The following is a 13924-nucleotide window of genomic DNA, read 5'->3' as shown; positions in this document are numbered from 1 at the left end:
CCCTGAATTGCCTGATATATAAACAAATATTTTTCACAGATTATATTTATCGCTTATCTTAATCTCTACAATGTACCATTTTGTACTTCTCTTGATTATATATGGCTCTACAGAGGCTTTGTCCCTGAATTATCAGCCAGAGGGCCGAAGGCCCGAGGGCTATGATATATTTATTACATTCTTAAATAAAATACATTTTTCACAGATTATATTTATCGTTTCGATTTGTTTCTTATCTTAATGTCTCTACAACATGTATTTGTAAATTAAGATTAACCTTATTTTCAAAAAGTTACTTGTTATGATCACAAGTACTGTTTTTGTGGTTTAATTATATATGGCTCTGCAGGGCTATATAGGTTATCAGAGGCTTTGTCCCCATATCGCATATGGATAAATGTGGGAAAATGATTCAAGAATTAAGGAAGTCTCTATCGGAGATAAAACTGGTTCAACAAGAACAAAATGCGTACATTAAAACCCTGGAAAGGAAACTCAAGATTCACGAGGAAAGAATTCGAGATGATCAGAAGAAAATTGCTGACTTGGAAGAACTTATATTGAATAAAAATGAACCGTTAAATCAAGCTGAATTTCCATTTCAACAGGAGAAAAGTCATGGAAGACAAGCTTCCAAGGGAGTTTTAAACGGCACCGATAAAGGCTGGGACACGAATTCGGTAATCAACAAAAGAGATGTTCATTTTAACCTGTCTAGGAAAAAGCGCCTATTATCAGGTATTGTTGCATTTAACAACAAAAAAAGGTAAATAATTTCGTTTTTTTTTTTTTTAATCTTCAATCATATATGTGTTGATTACTAGTAAACAGTACACATACATGTAGTTACTTAAACCCATGTACATGTACTACACAAAAACAAAGATTGATTGTATACTGTTTAACGTCTTTTTCCCTCTCGAGAATTTTCCAATGGAGACGCCGCCACTTGCCGGTGGAGAGCTGGAGATTTTGTTTTATACTCGGCACTCAGGGCCATTGAGCAGGGAGGGATCTTTTTCGTGCCAGCTCCTCCTGCGAAACGGGACCACGGTTTATAAGGACTCATCCGAAGGACCGGTCTCCACGTTCCAAATTGGGACTCGAACCGGCGACTCAAGAACCAACTCCTAGAGCTTTCGCTCTAACCACTGCGCTAAGCGGGCGACTTGATTTGAAGAAAAACCCGCTATTTGTGTGCATTATTTTTACACTCCACACAAAATATCGGAGAAGCATCCATCAGAGCTATTTAAATATGTTTGCTTGCCCTCTCCCAACGTCGGGTAGAATTACTGTGTCGGTAGGTACGTAGGGATTTCCCCATATATCTTGACAGTGTTCTAGTATGTAAAAAAAATAGTTTTGAGTCGGTCCATTTTTAATACCAGTAAGTCGGTCGGGAGAGGACAATCAAACAATATGTTAGATCCTTAGGGAATTACCGGTATGTTAAATTTACATTACAAAAACAATTGAAATATCGCCCGAAACTAAAAGTTTGCGCACAGAAAATGTGTAATTTTTCTTACCTACATTGTATGACATCAAAATCGATGCAATCTTTCACAGTGTTGTACTACTCTTTTGCAGGGCAAAATGATATATTTTGGTGAAATATGACGTTAAAAAGCAGTAGTTTAAAAAATGTCATTTATTTAAGAAATGAATTTTAATTTTTGAAGATTCGTGAGGTTATGAACTACGACGCTTCACGCCGGTATGTTTCATAAAGCGCGTTAGCGCTTCATGATGAATATGCCGGTGTGAAGCGTTGTAGTTCATATAACTCATGAATCTACAAAAATAAAATTCATTTCTTATATTTACATTATTTTTCTGATAAGTTGCCATAAATTTACGCCATTTAACTGTCATTTTTAAATCAAAACTGTTTGCACTATATTTTTTTTACGTCAAGTGCGGTGTTATGACGTATAAATGAAGATATTCATGCTTATTCGTGGTAGTTCGTGAGAAAATGAACTGTATTTTATTTTGTAAGGTATCATAGGTGAGATTTATTGGAAATGTAAATATTAATCTATCATAAAAAAAACTTTAAACGTTATAAATTTGCCCTGCAAAAGAGAATTACCGCAGTTACCATGAAAGGGCGAAAAGAAGTATTCTGTATGCCATACGGAGTTGTGGTATAATATTTCACTGCAATAGTTTCTTGAAAATCATGTTTAAGGAGTTGTGTGTTAGATATCAGTAGAAATGTTTGAAGGCTTCTCCAGATATCGCGTGAAAACTAAAATGTAACAGACAGACCCAAATTAACAGTAACGTAGCATCGTTTTTGAAAGGGGGAGACGCGCAGCCACGGAATTTTTATTTGAAAAAGTTGACAAGCTAAAAAAGGATATTGCCGAAACTCGAAAATCCTTTTTCGGGGGAGGGGCCACAATGGTACATTTACCTGATACATGTATCGCTTTACTGTAGTAGAAAAGGGGGCAATCAGCCTTTCAATTACATTTTCAATAATAGAAGTGATGTTTCTACGTGCCTGATTAATATTCCCACTTTCAGTGAAAGCCTTATAAAGGCAAATCACTACTCAAGGCAATTTTCCACATTTCAATAAGTCAGCGTTTGACTCATGATAATACAATTGTATTCGCTGACAAGGTCATTGCATCGAAATGATGACTTTGAACGAGACTGCTGATATTCTTGTTTCATCAAGTTGTTTGTCAACAATTTAATTTTAGAAATTGTTCATACGTTAAGCATGCCTTGCGTATCAAATCAACTGAGATAATTATGTTAACTCCGTATGTAGGTGATGAATTGAAAATGGTATGTAAAAATCTTTATATATTCTTCTTTTCAGTGCCCGAACCGCAGAATGGAGTGGCATTTTCAGCATACATGAGCGCAAACGAAGGTACTGTTGGTGCTGGTCACACACTAATTTTTCATTCACTGGTGACTAACGTTGGAAATCATTATAATAAGCACACAGGAGTATTTACTTCACCTGACTCTGGTGTCTATGTGTTCACTTGGACAATAATTGTAGATAATCATGATTACATTCGAACTGAACTTGTAGTGAACTCCAGTACAGTTGGAACAATGTATACCAGCGCTTATGATGTAAATAATGACAGAACAACTACAGGAGTTGTTGTTGTTCAGATAAACCAAGGAGATGTTGTTTTTATACGAACAAATCATACAAGTGGTAGCGTTGGAACCATAATTAGTATTCCAGATGTGTTAAGATCAACCTTTTCCGGTTGGAAACTGTTTTGACAATACCTAAAATAATATCTGTATAAAACACACATAAATGATTTCTTACCCAAAATGACTTTCCTGTAAATGAAACGTAGGGGAAAAAATCCTTACAAATCTATATATGTGAAATTATGTTAGAGAAGGGGCATATAATGAGTAAACAGATTTTAATTTTTCTCTGAAATTTTCTTCGACAATCTCTCACTTTTTCAATTCAGTTCACTTCCTAAGGTCCTATACAAGCTCTTGCAGCCTTCCCGGGCTATCCGCCTTCTTTACCACATTTGAATCCGCTAGCCACTAGAGTCCAGTCCCTCTTGTCCAGTGACTGTGTGCCACTTCTACAACCTGCCAGGAGGCAGTAGGATATGGAGAAAGCCGTTATATGGTATATGGAAGTGTTACCTGTTACGATAACATCCGAGAGTGATTATTATGTCAGGCTAAACTCTCTCGGGTGTTATCGTAGCTGGTAAATATTCTCTATATGCACTTCCGTTAAAAATTGCGTTAACCTTAAGATTTTTGTTAATTGACAAGGCGTCGTCGATATATCTAAATGTCGAGTCAAAGGCCACAACAAGTGTTTTTTTCTTTCCACACATATTAAGATTTTGCACAAATTCTGCTTCATATGAATACAAAAATGGGTCTGCTAATACCGGAGCGCAATTAGTACCCATGGGATTTGCAATAGGTTGTTGGAAGACCTGGTCTCCGAAAACCACACAGATATTGTCAATCAGAAATTCAAGCATCTTTTTGATGCTAATTTCGGATTACTTGGCGAAATATTTCTGAGATCGACCCTGTGTAAATTCGGGGTGACGCTGGTTCCCCTTCTCTCTTTGTATGTATAGTCTATATAGTGATAACCTGGTTCCCTGTCCCTATTTTGCTTCGTATACTCTGCGTCTACTAGGGCCAGGTAGACTACACTGAATTTAGGGCGAAAATGCCCTGAATCTGAGTCTATTATGACGTCGAATTTAGCTGCGTTTCCGGCGTACAAATTCATTGTGACTTCGTATTTCTCTCCGCCATCGACGTAACGTGACGTCGATATTTATTTCCGTGGTTAACGGCAACGGCTCAAAAACCCACACTTTAGCGCGAATTGTTTTGACCAAGCAAAGGACAGCATCGAATGTAATCCACTTGGCTCTCCTGCCTTGGCAAAGATGAGCCAGGGGAGCAGGCTAATATGGTGATTACGTAAAGTCAAAAGATAGAGTTAACCCTTTCGACGCCAAAGCGACAAAAATGTCGTTTACTGTGTCAACGCCAAACCGACAAAACTGTCGTTTTCCAAAAAATTATTTACTTTTTCTTTCATTTGCCATTTATCATTTGTGTAATTAAACACAGTCTTATCTAAATTTTGAAACAAGTGTAGGTCTTTATTTTTGTATATGTACTGGTCTTCATATGACATCATTCCGTTACGTTGACGTTGAATTGTGACGTCAGGTTAGGAGTGAGTACGCTAGTGCTGAAATAAACGAAGAATTGCTTACCATTCGAACATAACTTCTGACATAGATTCGGACGTGCTCGATTCCGATGATGATGATAATGAAGAATTTACTACATTTCGAGGTCCGTGGTTTAATGTAGTGGATCCTAGCTCTTTTATTATGCCTGGCCCTGATTTCCAAGAAGAAACAGGTCCCGTCAATTTTGACCCAGGTATGTCAACTTTGGAGTTTTTCACGAAGTTTCTCCAGCATGATCAACACGACATTGTCGATATTCTTGTAAGGGAGACAAACCGTTATGCAGATTAGGAGATATCAAGAAGAAGCAGTCCCCCATGATTTTAGGTCCACATTCACGGTTCCGTGATTGGTATCCCGTAGCCCGAGATGAGATGTTGGCTTTTTTGGGCATTGTGTTGAGCATGGGAGTAGTGAAGAAACCAACATATGAATCTTACTGGGAGAGTAACACACGTGCGTGGACAATGGAAGCTCCAAATTTTTCCCAAATCATGGCTAGAAATCGATTTCAAGCCATGTTGCAGTTTATTCATTGCAATGACAACACAACAGCAGCAGAACCTGATGAAATTGGGTATGACCCACTTCACAAAATTTCTCCAATCATTGAGGTTTTCAACGAAACCTTCAGCCGAAATTACAAGTATGTTTTCAATATAATACATATACACATAGCGTTTGTATTTGTGCAGTGGTTAAAGTTTTTCCTCTATATAAGCGGAGTAAATTATCCTTTCGTTGCAAGTTGGAATCCTACTGCGGGACTTGGAGACTGATCTTTCATATTAGACCCAATCAACCGCAAGGTCCCATGTCGATGGCACGTAAAAAGAAATGTAACTGCTTAAATGCCAGTAGTGTCGAGTACATGCCTAAGTTAACACCTCTTCACCAGCAATTGATGACTCTCAATACGACTGGTGCTTACGTAATCAGAAGACGGTTTATGAAGGTTATATCTGCTTTTTTGCAAGCGCCTCCTAATTTAGTTTGCTTCATTGGCAATACACTGAACTCTATAGACAAACCGGATCTTTAGTACAATTCCATTTTAACAGTAGAAACACAGGGACCGTTAACCCTTTCGACGCCGAATAACGTTACGTCTATAACGTCATGAATGCCAATCTATGACATCAATCCGCACGTCAAACAATTGCTTCAGAAAAAAGCGTCAAATTGATTATAAAACGAGCACATGTATAACCAAGGTAATAGATGTTCCTTGTTGTCTTGGAAAATGCATGTTATATATTGATGTTATATTAACTTTTTTTATTCTCGACTTGTACATTCCGATAATACATTGCGGCGGATGTTGAGGTCAAGCGAGGTCAGGGGTAAAACATGGCGAAGCGTCATTAGAGACTCGGTATCCATTTAGTTCTTTTTGCCACTTTGAAACACTGATTCATGTTATGAAAAAACTCTGGATCCCCTGGAAATGTTAAAATGTGCATGTTACTCCATGGGGTCGATGATGATTACAACCGTACGTTACACAAAAGTCATTTTTGCCCACGAAAACATCTGTTCAAAAGCTATGTAAGCATGGTAAGACAGTTGTAAGATGAGGCCTAGCTCAGTAGCTGAACAATGCCCAGATCCAAAATCCAGCTAGAAAAACGGGGAACAAGAACAAGTTACCAGACCTCCATTATTTTCCACAAGGTAAGAATCGATAAAGGTAAAAATCGACTGGATTTTGAATACATATGTGTTTTAAACATGTTTACAACTGTTTCATGTACTACATTTAAGGAATCGCTGTCTAGTTTGTATAGTATTCTATGGCATCAACGATACACAGGGACGTAGCAACAAGGGGGCCAGGGGGGCATTACCATACATTACCTTTACTACAGAAAATGCTCATTGAAAGGATGCCCCCCCCCCCACTTTTTTACCATAGTATAGTGATATCAAGGAATTAAAGGAAAAAATTGGAAGTGAAAGTAATTTGGCTTTGAAAAAGTTGGCCACCCCCATTTTCTTTAAAAGGTTAATATATATATATCTAAGTAGATTGTATGATATTTTATTTTTATTCATATAGGTAGGGAACATTTAGTAGAAGGTCTCCTAATAAATATACAAGATCTTATAAGCCAGTAACAGCAACCTCATTTTGTTTTCCAGAAAGGACAGGTAAACTAATATGTTTATTTGGCAAAAAGACTGATTTAACAATTTTTCAGATATCATTGAAAACAGTTATTATTATTTAAGGAGTGATTATTAAAAGATATACTTCACAGACTGCGGGGAATGAGTTTAATGCTCAACTTTTTTTTTATTTTAGTAGAAACCGCATCAAAGGCTGATAAACACCCAACAGCTACTGATGGACAGCATGAATTTGACCAAGAGTCATCTGCAACTGTTAATAAGGCAATACATAAATATATATATATGTATATGTACATATTTCTATTAATATTCAAATTTATGTTTGAAATAACAGACTAAATCTTAAATAAAATATATATACACCAATTGCAATTGTATATATCTGTAAAAGTTTGTTTACTTACCATATAAACTATCTTTTAGCAAATATTTTAAATATTCTGTGGGTGGATTGTGTGCAAGATGAATTACTGATTACTTTCTTAATTAATTTAACAGGCACCAGAGAACAATGGTCATGATTATTTGAAAATACTTTCTGATGAAAAGAGGCACTATCTTGCATCGGCTCATACATTCCAAAGAAGAGTGTCTGAGAGAGGAACGAACGACAACTCTGCGTGGGAGATTGGAGACGAAAGTACATGTTTTTGCTGATTTCACTTCAAAGACCCAAATTTCTGTGCTATTCAAAGAACTTCTAAAATATACCATGAAATGGTACCAAAAAATAATCAGTTGTTCAATTTTTGCACAGGCTTGGATCTTGAGGATTTCAATGATTTTTACATATCTATATACAACAAAATGCTTCATCCATGCAGTATTTCCATGATGAAAGAACAACATAAGTCCAAACTTTTAATCCGGATGGCTAAGATGTGAAGAAAAAGCCTGGCATTACTAGACAATTCAGTCTGCGAGAGGAATAATGAACTGAACCTCATAATGAAGTGATTTTCATTCTCCGTCTTCAAAATATAAAACTAATTTAACTAACAGATATATAAAAAAAAATTATGGTTAAAACAAAGCAAAATTGTCTGTCCCTGGCATTTGTAGTTCTTTGTTATAAGCATGTTTTATATGTATTTCCAGATGTCAGAGATGAGTAAAATATTGTTATCTTTTATTATAAATACTGTAACAAAAATGACCAATAGTTATATTATCTTGAACAAAAAAAAATTGGGAGTTGAAAAGTTATGCAAAATACACAATGACATACACATCATCAAGTGCTAATTATGTGAAAAATACTAATACCTGTTTCTGTTTTATAAAAATGACTACAAGTATTACATCACGTGTATATTGAAGGGATAATTATTATGTTGAAGGTTGTCTACCGGTATTTTTTTTTCATTTGAAATGTGACAATTTCACAGAGAACCTTGACCTCAACAGTATATTGATTTAATTAATATTTAAATATAATAAATATTTAAATTCATGAAAATGAATGAATAAATTTTTATTATTTGAAACTTGCTTTAAATCTATGACTCTGATTCTTTCCATGTGATATTTTTAGGTCACCTGAGTAAACTCAGGTGACCTATTGCTATCCGTTTTTGTCTGTCGTCGTACGTCGTTCGTCGTACGTCGTTCGTAAACTTTTGAACATTTTAAACTTCTTCGCTGGAACTACTGAACCAATTTCAACCAAATTTGGTATACAGCATCTATGGGTGAAGGGGAACAAAAATTATGAATATCATGGTCCCTGCCCCCCTGGGGCCTGAGGGGTGGGGCCAAAACCACTAAAATTAATGCAATCTTTAAAAATCTTCTTCTTTACTCCTGGACATCAAGAAGTCAAACTATTGATATGATTGTAATCAGCACTGAGTCCTCTACCAAAATTGTGAAATTCATGGCCCCTGGGTCAGGGGTTCTGGTGTTAGGGCGGGGCTATATAGATCATATAGTAAAAGTGCATTGATTCTTTGAAAATCTTCTTATCTGCTCCTGGATATTTAATTAACTAACTAAGGACATAGTTATGATGATCAAGAGTTCCTCTTCTAAAATTATGAATTTCATGGCCCCTGGGTCAGGGGTCCTGGTGTTAGGGTGGGGCTATCTAGATCATATAGTAAAAGTGCATTATTTCTTTGAAAATCTTCTTCTCTGCTCCTGGGTATTAAATAAACTAAGAACATAGTTAGGGGACGACCATTTGATTCTGAGGGGGGGGGGGGGGGGGGGGGGGGGGGCTGGCAGATTTTGGAAATAAATAATCTGTCCCTGAAAATGTTGAAAATAAATAATCTGTCCTCCTTTGCAAAGAAAATAAATAATCTGACCTTGACTTATGATATTCAAATATTGTGAAAATACCTTTTTATTTCCGTGTAATTAACCTCAGAATCTTCAATTCAGCATTTTTTTGGCTCGCTTCGCTCGCCATTTTAGAACCAAATAGTATTTAAAATCAGATTACCAGACTGGATACTTGTAGTCAGTTGATCAGCATGGCAATGTGCACTCAGTAGATGTGATGAATCACTTTAAATACAAGCCAATTCTTAAACACCACAAAAGATAAATTTTCTTGTCAAAGTATACTAACCGATAAATTAATACTAAGTATACAGTGGCGGATTTAAGAAAGGCGTACATGTGTATGACCCGTCCCCTAAAATTTCAAAGTATGATATGAATAATATTAATATTGCCATACTTTAGTACAATACCAATATTTTTGTGCCTAGTTTACACAAAAACCGAAGAGCTTCAGGGGGCTTCGCCCCCTGGGCCCCCTTCATTCAAAGTATGATATGACTAATATTAATTGTGTCATACTTTGGTACATTAGTAACCAATTCCTACATAATTGTGCCTGGTTTTACTCAAAAACCCACGAGCTTCAGGGAGCTTCACCCCCTGGACCCCCTTCATTCAAAGTATGACATGACCAATATTAATAATGTCATACTTTGGTACATAATAACCAATTATATATTGTATAATTGTCCTGGCTTTATTCTTAAAATACATGAAAACCCAAGAGATTCTGGGGAATTTCCCTCCCTTGGCCTCCACCAGTGCTTCGCCCAGGACCCACTGGGGGCCTTAAGGCGGCCCCAGACCTCTTGCCTGAACGAAGTTATACATGCCCCCCCCCATCCTGAATCCGCCTATGGTATATAAATGATTAGTCTTTTAGAATCAATCGATCAAGGTACCATAAGACAAAGAAAAAAATAAATAATCTGTCCTCGATAATCTTGAAAATAAATAATCTGTCCTTGACAGGCATGAAAATAAATAATCCGTCTCAAAAAAATTTGCCAGCCCCCCCCCCCCAAAATCAAATGGTCGTCCCCTTATGATGACCAAGAGTGCTTCTTCAAAAATTGTGAACTTCATGGCCCCTGGGTCAGGGGCTCTGGTGTTAGGGCGGGGCTCTATTGATTGTATGGTAAAAAACATTATTTCTTTGAAAATCTTCTTCTCTGCTCCTGGGTATTAAAGAAACCAACTAAGTACATAGTTATGATTAACAAGAGTGCATCCTCCAAAATTGTGAATTTTATGGCCCCGAGGGTCAGGGGTTTTGGTGTTAGGGCGGGGCTCCATTGATGATATAGTGAAAATGCATTAATTCTTCAAAAATCTTCTTCTCTGCTATGTAAAGTTATGTACATGTACATAGTTGTGATGAGGAAGGATGCCTCTTCCAAAACTGTGAATTTCATGGCTCCTGGGTCAGGGGTTCTGGTGTTACGGTGGGGCTCTACCGGTAATCATTATATATAGTGAAAATGCATGAATTCTTTGAAAATCTTTTCCATTGCTCCTAGGTATTATGTCAATGATCCTAGTACATATATTTATGATGAGGAAAGGTGCATCTAGCAAAATGATTAATTTCACATTCTCTGGATCAGGGGTATCGGGAGGGGGGGGGGGGGGTAACAGTACATAGTCTGAAGATAAATAAATGCTTTGAAATCTGCTCTGTGCTATTAATCAACCATTTATGATGAAATAAAATTTATGATAAAATTTCCAAAATTTTTAAGTATGTGGCCCCAGGGTCAGTGGTTCCGCAGGGTGGGGTGCACGACTGGTTGTAAAGTGAAAATGCATTTTCTCTTTCTTACTCTGATCTAACTCTGGGTATTAAGTAACTAGAGTAAGCATTCTAAGTGTATAATTATGATAAGCAATGGTGCCTCTTTCAGAATTGCGAATTTCATGGCATCTGGTTTAAAACATGAACCAAATTCAATTTTTGGAAAGTTGTTTCATGATACTCAGGTGACCTATAAGGCCCGTGGGCCTCTTGTTTGTTTAAAATTGGATTGAATCAATGATTCACAGTAGGATTTGGAAATATTATGGACTTTATCAATTCATGTTCTTTAATGTATTGTAGAACCATAACACCTTTTGTAATATGGTTCTACAATACATCAATGGACATGATAAAGTCCATAACTTTTTCATATTTTCTGTAGTGAATCCATTCAAACCAATTTATTAAACACCTTTTGTATTGAATTTTAAAATAAGTTTAGGGGAGATTTTCATATTTCAAAACTTCAGGAGAAAAATAACAGCTTGGACCCCTAAACAATTGATTTTCTGAAACGTTTAGCGGATGTCTGACTTTAATCTTTCGTCAAAGGTCAACATCGTTACATGTCCAAAAATTTATTTTTACAATAGCTCTAAAACAATGTGAGGTATAAAAGTTTCACTAAAAAAATTTTGAAGTGTTCTACATCTGATCCATTCTTACATCCACAATTACACTCGCACAGAAAGTTGGAATCCTCATATCCTTCTGTTGATCATAAACATATCCCACATTTATTATTAATTTCAGTTAAGTATGCAGTTTTGCATTACGTCACAATCTTTTTCGACAAATGCATCCAGCGTAACTAATTCACGCCCTGCAGTGTGACTGGTCAACTCATATTATCAACATTGACAAGGAAATAGTCTGCTGCAAGAGCAACCGATCAGGGATTAGGGTTCCAGTCGTAAAGCTTCCGGCTAAGAGGCATGTACTATTTACCTTGAGTGCAGCTGTTATCATAGAATGTGACGTAATTCAAAACTGTACACTTAACTGAAATTGATAATAACATACTGCATAGGGGCCTTCTGTACATCTCTTAGAAGTGGTCACAGCTTATAAATGCATATACATTGAAAACTGTCTAATCCGACACCTGTGAAATCAATCACACTGTAAATTCCGACCTAACATTTCTTCCCATTTTACTAATTTTAATGTTATTTTACACTTTCAACCCGACATCCTTTCTATTCCGACACAAAATTCACCTCCCAATGTCGGATTACACAGGTTTCACTGTATTTATACATGTACAATTAAAGCATAGGTAATTAAAAGTACCGACTGTACATCTTGATAATCTTTTCACAGCACACAGTTAGACCAATGTAAGCATACTGTACTTTCCTCTGCTGATTCAATTCAAACCATTGATTACATTCAGTGATTTGAGCAAATTAACAGCAGCAGTGTGATGTCAAAACAGTTAAATCAAAGAACTGACAAAACGCTGATACCATTATATTGCGTGCTAATATTGCACTCAGTCCTGTCGATATTTCAACATAGTTCAAATGACACAGCTGTTTTCAGAAAAGAAAACTCTGGTTGAGCACAGCTTTGGAGTACTCAGTAACATCTTAAATATTTGTAAATATTGAAAATTTTAAATAAAATTTTAATACACGCAACTGCTGAACTTGTGTTTAATATATCATCTATCTCCTTGCAAGAAAATACAACCTGAACTGACATAATAAACCTCTTGCACGTAGAAAATAGAACACCGAGCAAATTCGAAACGGGATATACTTCGAGGTTTCCTGTCTTAAAACCCTGATTATTTACTATTTTCTTCCTCAAATAAGTAATTAATGAAATAATCAATTTATCTAAATTAAATAATTATGCCTAAATTATCTAATCGAGTCTAATACAATAGATTCACATACTCTAGCTCGGTCTAGCATTGTTTACACTGCAGCGCTGGTTGTTTTACCCCTGACCTCAGATTGACCTAATGACGCGCAAGCCTAGTACAAGTGGTGAATACCAATAATTTTTTTAATTGACGTAAAATAAAATTAGAAAATATTTATGCATGTAGCTAGTATACTCAAGATAAGTCTTTAAAAACTTTTTCATACTTTCAAATAATATATTGTTGTTAAAACTTCTTTTAAAATAACAAACTGATAACATATCCTCTCTGTAAACTCAATAAGTGCGTAACTTTTGATTGACAGATATTGTTAAATAATTTACTTAATATACATGTATATTTGATTTTGCCACCGTCAACAAAGTTAATCAATGTGTTCAGCTAAATTGCTATAATATTCGTACTCTCTAATTTTAACGAACATAAAAAGATGTAGCTCCTAGTCCCTTTCATTTAAGCAACGTTTTAGTTAAGACAGCATTATGACATACGCAAGCCCTGCTGTTAATAATTAGATCTGAATTTAATAATAAGAATATAAATATAGGTAATAGATAAATCCGCTCTCTTTGTCGAACACACATACCACAATTAGATTAAACGTAGGGTAGTTTCACAGTGAGTAGAGTAATCGTTTGTCATATCTGTGTTCCAACTACTCCTCAAAATTGATGCTCGTGTGAAATTTCCTAAAGCATCCCTCTACACAATAAATAATTAGGTTTGAATTTATCTGTAATAAGAATATAAATATAGCTAATCGATAAATCCCGCTCTCTCTGTCGAACACACACACCACAATTAAAACATTGTTATGACATCATCTTTTGTTCTTTTAATACCTTCTTATCCTTGAAATAACAAAAACAATCCAATAAGTTACCTGTAACTGTCCAATAAGTTGGAAAAACTGTCCACTATTAAAAATAGTGGACACTTTTTTACAACTTATTGGACAGTTACAGGTAAGCACTAAGAAAAAATAACAACAAATCCAACACAAAAGATATACATGTTATTCATGAACAACGAATTACACACATTGTAATAATTATTCCAACT

General features: G+C 35.8%; 1 protein-coding gene across 1 annotated transcript; it reads left to right on the top strand.

Annotated features, from left to right (window-relative positions):
- The first annotated feature begins 397 nt into the window (after nucleotides 1–397).
- On the top strand, nucleotides 398–3292 carry LOC134258078 (cerebellin-1-like). Its single transcript, XM_062740647.1, has 2 exons — nucleotides 398–738; nucleotides 2843–3292. The coding sequence occupies exons 1-2, from the start codon at nucleotides 408–410 to the stop codon at nucleotides 3265–3267; spliced, it is 756 nt and encodes a 251-aa protein (XP_062596631.1). The 5' UTR covers nucleotides 398–407; the 3' UTR covers nucleotides 3268–3292.
- The last annotated feature ends 10632 nt before the right edge of the window (nucleotides 3293–13924 follow it).

The sequence above is a fragment of the Saccostrea cucullata genome, unplaced genomic scaffold (assembly GCF_032062105.1).
Source record: "Saccostrea cucullata isolate Sc308-1 unplaced genomic scaffold, CSIRO_AGI_Scuc_v1 ctg802, whole genome shotgun sequence".
In the NCBI taxonomy this organism is placed as follows: domain Eukaryota; kingdom Metazoa; phylum Mollusca; class Bivalvia; order Ostreida; family Ostreidae; genus Saccostrea; species Saccostrea cuccullata.
The sequence above is the reverse complement of the archived record's forward strand: the minus strand, read 5'-3'. Positions and strand labels throughout refer to the sequence as shown.